This window comes from Electrona antarctica (genome assembly GCF_951216825.1).
Source record: "Electrona antarctica genome assembly, contig: scaffold_1401, whole genome shotgun sequence".
Classification (NCBI taxonomy): domain Eukaryota; kingdom Metazoa; phylum Chordata; class Actinopteri; order Myctophiformes; family Myctophidae; genus Electrona; species Electrona antarctica.
The window spans coordinates 1,300-9,037 of NW_027637796.1; the positions used below are offsets into that span (position 1 = coordinate 1,300).

At 44.7% G+C, this 7,738-nt stretch overlaps 1 protein-coding gene across 1 annotated transcript; it reads left to right on the forward strand.

Moving 5' to 3' along the window:
• Window positions 1-325: 325 nt before the first annotated feature.
• On the forward strand, window positions 326-6,207 carry LOC306918652 (protein tweety homolog 1-like; the record flags this gene model as incomplete). The annotated part of the gene is made up of 3 exons (XM_079531540.1): window positions 326-657; window positions 5,189-5,284; window positions 6,135-6,207. Coding segments are annotated over 3 exons (501 nt in total), but the record flags the coding sequence as incomplete, so codon positions are not given.
• Window positions 6,208-7,738: the final 1,531 nt, after the last annotated feature.

The following is a 7,738-nucleotide window of genomic DNA, read 5'->3' on the forward strand; positions in this document are numbered from 1 at the left end:
GCTTTGTCATTGGTCGAAAAGAAAACCAGGTCGAAATGACTAACCGATCAGGAAGTAGACAGGCAAATCGACCAATGACAAAGCTTCTAGGAAAATCTTTGAATGCAGATTGTGGCCCCTAGATGTGTCACAGAGACAAAAAAAAAATTGGGAGCGTTTTACCCATTGCTGGCTGTCTGAATACCAAAAAATAAATAAAAAACAATAAAAACAAAAGGTAATTAAAATTCTTATATATTATTGCTTATAGCAGCTTTAAGTACTACTATGAGCGGTCCATGCACAGTGAACCGAGTCTCCTCTCTCGCCCCGTCTCTCCCCCCAGATTTCAGACACCGTCTCTGGGCTGCAGCTGTCCGTGTCGGGCCCTCTGGCCACCATGGAGGAGCTCTTCATGGGCAGCAAACCCTTCCTGGTGTCCACCAGGAACTGCCGCCGGCTGTCCGACAACATCGTCAGCCTGCTCTCCTCCATCTCCCTGGCCCGCGCCAGCGCCGACGGGGGCTTCGGCAACGACAGCGCGTCTCCCATCAACGCCCTCACGCCGGTACCCCCCTCCGTGGCCCCCACCGCGGCGGCGCCCAACGGCGGGATGATGCCCAGCCCCTTCTCCCCCGGCTGGGCGGCCAACACCCTGATGGTCAACGAGGACTACAGGTGAGTGGCAGTATAGCGTCGCTCAAAATCCCGAGGCCAATCTAACATCATGGAAGACTCACTTATACCATCTTCTACGTTGCTTAACCCATTTTGGGCAGGAACCCCTTTTGGTGTTTTGAGCATTATGTTATACTTTATAGCTATTGAAAAATAACAGATCTACAAGTTCATAGCGCGGCACTTGTAGGTCTGCTATTTGTGAAAAATCGTGAAAATGTGGCACAAATCGTTTTTAACTCATATCTTTGCTTCTGGGGGTCGGCGGGCCAATTACATATCATTTTTGGGGTCCTTGACATGAAATATTGAGCACCACTGATATAGAAACATGAGGTATTTCAGAAAACTGTCAGGATTTAGAAGACTTTTTTTTTTTTTTTACATCAGGCGATGTGGAAAATTGCCCATTCCGCATTGCTCTGCCCGTAAGTCCAGGCTCCCAACTGGGAGCAACAGAACAGAGATAAACATGGAAGCACATGGACCTCCCTGCAGTGTCTCCCACAGTCAACAGCAACGCTGGACAGCCATGAGTTCACTCCCCGGGCTGATCTCAAACAGTGTTGTTTTCGTCGACTAAAACTAAGACGAAAAATGTTCGTCAACTGCCTTTTTTCACTGACGAATACTATATGGAAAACTAAATTAAAAACTAACATATGATGACCAAAACTAAGACTAAATATATTGACAATTTCGTCAACAAATAAAAACTAGACTAAAATGTTAGGAAGGGACTAGTGGACAAGAGATCCAGTATAAGTCATTTTATACTTGGTTGCAAGTGTAAAATCAGTCAGTACAACAACATCAACACCCGCCAAAATACATTTTATACAAAATCTTAGGACATTTAGTCGACTAAAACTGGACTAACACTGAAACATTCCAGGCGACTAAAATGTGACTAAAACTAAATGAAAACTATTCAAGAGACTATGACTAAAACTAAAATAGACATTTGCTGCCAAAAACAACACTGATCTCAAATGTAAAATGGATAGCTTTGGGGCGAATGAGCCCCCCCCCCCCCCCCCCCCCAGCTGCTCCCAGGGTGCTGCTATTGTGCGTGTTGGCTCACTGGAAACACTCTGCTACACCAGTGTCCTTGAGTGGTTTCCAAATGGCCCCGTACGGGTGTGTAACTCTGTAACCCCGTAAGGGGGGTCCTTGAAATTAAAATGTTTGAGAACCATGTGTGACGAAAAAAAGAAGAAAAAGGCTGCACACTCATCATGGCCACGATGCTGAAAGTTTATTAACAGAAACCAGCGTTTTCGACCTGTTTAAGGTCTTCTTCAGGGAATGAGAACCATGTGTGTACAAACTGTACACTAAATGGAACAGAGCCTTTATTTGTATCATCGGTAACACCTGTGAAGGAAGGGAAGGGGCCTGGAAGTAGGACGAGTTGTTGTTGCTGTGTGCATAGCTGGTCATTTTGGGGCGCTCAGGGAGCTAAGCTGTTAGGGGTTACTTCCGACCCGAGCCTATAATCAATGAGAGAGAGAGCGGGAGGGAGAGAAAGTGAGATGGGGAGGGAGGGAGGGAGATGAGATGGAGAGAGATACAGAGCGCCTTTTTTCACCCAACCAATAACTTGGCCAAATGCTGGGTATCGAATGCTGACGATCGACGTGTTGCAAAGTGACATGTTGTCAGCTCAGTAACCCCAGCAAGTCAACGCAGGGCAAGCAGTTAACAATACTGCAGAACAAATGGAATGAAATGCTTAGTCCAAACTAGCCTCGGAGACCCACAGGCCTTTGATACCGTGGACGATCGCATTTTGGTCGATAGGCTAAATAAGTGGGTGGGGGTTACTGGTAGTGCCCTAGATTGGTTTCATTCTTATTTAGCAGACAGAAGATTCTCGGTTGCCGTTGGCCCCTACTCCTCTGAATCCACAACTCTAACATGTGGTGTTCCACAGGGTTCTGTGCTAGGCCCACTCGTTTTATTGACTATTGACTTGTTTTAATTTTATTGTTGTTAAAGCACTTTGTGACTGTAATTGTCTGTGAAAGGTGCTCTATAAATAAACTTGACTTACTTACTTACTTACTTACTTACAGGCACTTACATTTTCACAAGAAAAAGAAAAGCCTGGGCAAATGAGCCACATGTCCTCGTCTACGAGTGGGAGTGAACTACAGTGCAGAGGGGGCGGGGCTAGATGAGTGAGAGTGAACTACAGTGCAGAGGGGGCGGGGCTAGATGAGTGGGAGTGAACTACAGTGCAGAGGGGGCGGGGCTAGAGGAGTGGGAGTGAACTACAGTGCAGAGAGGGCGGGGCTAGATGAGTGGGAGTGAACTACAGTGCAGAGGGGGCGGGGCTAGAGGAGTGGGAGTGAACTACAGTGCAGAGAGGGCGGGGCTAGAGGAGTGGGAGTGAACTACAGTGCAGAGGGGGCGGGGCTAGATGAGTGGGAGTGAACTACAGTGCAGAGGGGCGTCGCTCTAAATTTGTTCTCCACTGTTTTCTACCACGGAGGGTAGACAGTATCTAAGAGCCAGTTTGTTCACAAGAGCCGCCCAATTGCTCTATTTCAGTGGTCCTCAAAGTGGGGGTCCAGCCCAGGGACCCTTGTGGTTCCTTGAGGGGCTAACAGAAGGACCCTTAACCCATCACGACCTGAAGCCCATTCTACAAATGTCTTCTAACAAGTCCAACAGTTTTCTGAAAAACGCATTCCGCAAAATGTATTTGGCCGTCGACCCCTCAGCTAAGATTTAATATATATATATATATATATATATATATTCAAAGATTTGTGTACATTTTCACGCCTTTTCAAAAATAGCAGATTTACAAACTATGATACAAATCTTCAGTGAGGGAGTGTGTGGTCATCAAGGAAGTACATGCACGAGGCATTCGTGTAAATGATAGACTCTGGTAGGAAATGAAGACGACGGTCGCACATTTTTCAGCCTTCACTTTACCTCTGTGTGGTTTCAACCCCACAGCGCTGTCCGAGTGAGGTGCATGACAGGTTTCATCCAAACCCAAACCACAATAACACGGCGTAAAGAAAGACAATTACACGTCTTTCATTGGTTATACTTCACTCGTCAAAGCCTTGGTTTTATTGGTAGAATTGCTTAGTGGTGTGATACTGTGGTTACAAAAGGCATGCAGCGACATTTGATTTATCATGTCAGGCATGTGTGGTTGCGAGGAAATTGCAAATGTAGGTCGCATCCTTTTCTACACCAGAGGCCCGTAGTTGCCAGCGAGGAGCTATCTGCATCAATTCTCAACATGACTGCATTGATTGTATAGCAAGCATGTGTACTGTGCCTCATACAAATATACTGACACTGAACTAGGGCATTCACTTCTAGTCATTTTTACTAGTTGACTAGTTGCCTAGTTTACTAGTCGACTAGTCGACTAGTTTAACTACCTATTATGTAAAAAATAAAATAAATTTAAAAAAAAAATATATATATATATTATTTTGGAAATAAATATTTGTACATTAAAAAACTGTTTACATGGTGACTATAACTATAATCTACCTGATCTTGAGGCCTACAAAATCGGGGAAAAAATAAAAGAAATAAACTTTTTTTTATTTTTTTCTTATCAACTAGTCAACTAGTACCAACAAGGTCGACTAGTGGATTTACTAGTCGACTAGTAAACTAGTCGACTAGTTGCTTAATGCCCTATGACACTCTAACACTTACAACATATACTAGTTGAAGTATAACAATGCCAAGAGAGCATGGACCGCGTTCCCTCTTTTATTCATTGCCATTAGATATTCCTCCTCACCACTATGATATTTTAAATCATTGATATTGGATGACATTTGTTCCAAACATGCAACCAGATTGTCCAGTGAAGCTGTTCGCATGAAAGTATATTATAGCAAGAATTAGAAATGTGCTCGGTCAATGTTAAAGCTGCGTGATTGTGTAATCATTTTCGGGCAATGTCATTATTCTTTCATTTTTTCTAAATGAATGTTAAAAAATATATATATATATTTAACCCATTTTGACCTGAGATCAGATTCTAAAAATGTCTTCTACATCCTGACGGTTTTCTGAAAAAGCTACGTTTCTATGTCAGTCGTTCTTCGATTTTTCAAAAATAGCAGACCTACAAGCTGGCGCGCTATGAGCTTGTAGATCTGCTATTTTTCAATAGCTAAAGCATAACATAATGCTAACACCAAAAGGGGTTCCCGCCCCAAAATGGGTTAAACCCCGCATAGCTGATCTATAAGCTCACATCAACACGTCACCATGTGACACGTCATGAGCTTGTAGAACGGCCCTATTATATTGTAGCTTTTTAGTTGTACGGCAAAGCTTAAGTTAACGTTCTGCCCATCTGGCTCTCTGAGGGGATTCCAACTAGCCTTTCTAATGGATAAATATAGCTTTTTTTGAATATGTAACTCAATGTGTGTGTGTGTGTGTGTGTGTGTGTGTGTGTGTGTGTGTGTGCGTGTGCGTGTGCGCGTGCGTGTGTGTGTGTGTGTGCGTGCATGCGTGCGTGTGTGCGTGGTAGGTGGCTGTCCTATGTACTGTTGCTGCTGCTGGACCTGATCATAATGCTGTTCATCCTGCTGGGACTCGCAAAGCAAGCGCGCTGGCTCCTCATACTGTGAGTAATAATCACTCACACCTGAGTAATAATCAATCACACCTGAGTAATAATCACTCACACACACGTTTCAACATTTTAGGACCGTGGTTGAACGAATGTTCTGCCTTTTTGTTTTAACCCTAACCCTACAAGCTCACAACTTGTAATATTGACACTGGGTGAAAAAATGGGTTACAAAATCGTGGGATGAAAATGTAACAAAAAAACGCACACTCACTCACTCACTCACTCACTCACTCGCTCACTCGCTCACTCGCTCACTCGCTCACTCGCTCGCTCACTCACTCACTCACTCACTAACTCGCTCGCTCGCTCGCTCGCTCACTCGCTCGCTCGCTCGCTCACTCGCTCGCTCACTCACTCACTCACTCACTCACTAACTCGCTCGCTCGCTCGCTCACTCGCTCGCTCGCTCACTCACTCACTCGCTCGCTTGCTCGCTCGCTCGCACGCACGCACGCACGCACCAGCGGGAACCCCAGCGGTGCGTTATTATAATCTGGAGCTTCTCTCCTACTCCGTTGGGTTTTACTATCCACTCCGCTTCAGCCATAAACTCCAAACTGCCTCAATAAAAGCATAAAGCGCTAAAGGAGATGATGGGCCATGCAGGGCCAGGGCCAAAGATTCATGACCAGGTGTGAATTCCCTGGCTGTGACACACTGCTACCGTCATCCACTTCCCTTTTCAGCGCTAGAATAAATCACACATTTAGGTACAAAAAGACAGACCAGACACGGTATATTGGACGGATCATCAAAGCGGCCTCTTGACTGTGTGTGTGTGTGTGTGTGTGTGTGTGTGTGTGTGTGTGTGTGTGTGTGTGTGTGTGTGTGTTTTCCCCAGGATGACAGTGTTGGCATGGCTGGCTCTGTTCCTGAGCTGGGGCTCCCTGGGTCTGGAGACGGCCACCGTGGTGGTGAGTAATAACCCATTTTGGACTGAGGTCGATAAAAAAAGGCTTCTAAATCCTAACATTTTTCTGAAAAACCCATGTTTCTATGCCAGTGGTGCTCAACCTTTTTCATGTCAAGGACCCCCAGAATTATCTCTATTGGGCCACGGACCCCCATCTCAGGCAGCACTGTGTATGCCTTGATCCCGCCTCTAGCTGCCGCTGATTGGCCAGGCCGTTTTGTGGCCGGGCATCAAGTCTGCCTGAGAGTTCCCAGATGGGAGCAGGAGGGGGGAACCCAGTGTACTCTCTGCTGCCCCATCTGGCGGAGTCAGGTTAACATACTTCACCCCCTTTTGCAACCTTACCTTACCAGACCTTATTTTAACCCATTTAGACAAGAGGCCAGATTCTAAAAAAAAATCTTCAAAATCCTAAAAGTTCAACCTTTTTCATGTCAAGGACCCCCAGAATTATCTGTATTATCTGTATCACATTTTCCCATCTGAAAATGTGTTTCTCCAGGGACCCCCCCAGAAGCGAAGATTTTAGTTAAAAACGTTATATATATTCAAAGATTTGCGCAACATTTTCACGATTTTTAAAAAATAGCAGATCTACAATCTCGTAGCACGGTACTCGGTGCCGCGCTATGAGCTTGTAGATCTGCTATTTTCCAATAGAGGGTATGTGCATGTATAAAGTGAATGGCAAATCGAGTGGCAAAGTTAATTTAACATTGTTTAAAGTCATTTAATGCAATCAAATAGGACTTTTCTGTTCGAATGTATGGGCTGTCGATGCCAGAAAATGTAGTTTTTTGCCACTCAGTCCCTGCATAACTTCCGGGTATGATGATGATGTCACACGCATACCCTCTATAGCTATAACACAATGCTTCAAACACCAAAAGGGGTTCCCGTCCAGAATGGGTTAATGATGTTTGGGAGACAAGAAACACTTTCCTGTTTTTTTTTATATGTGGCTAATAAATTATGTGCTTTTAGATATTTTAGTATTTCAAAGTATCTGTGATGTCATGTGACACTGGCCCAAAGATGGTCTATGTATGAAGATGGGCGAACTTCATTGGAGCCGAAATGGTACACAAAGCCTACAAATGGTCTCTTAAATATAGGAGTGGTTTGCTTCTCCCCGACCTCCCCACCACCACCCTCCCCCTCCCCCTCCCCTCTCCCAGGCTGACAACACTGACAACGTCATGTGGATGAGCATTGAGACCATTATATGGCAAATGCCATTTCCCAAATCAGCCCCCATCGACCAAGAGTCTAAGACAGTTATGGAAAATTATATTATTAAGCATTGGAACACACATTTTATTTCACTTTTAGTATGTCCATTCATTTCACGTTATAATATTCACATATTGTCATCTTAAATATGGGGCCAGAGCCCCCTATGGGTTGTCCGTCAAATTGCAGATGGACAGAGAGAGGCTTCCGGACTCAAATCTCGCGAGAGTTTGTTGCTGGGATAAAGATATATCGATAACAAAGTCGATTTTCTCCTGATTTGTCTCGCTAAAAGAAGC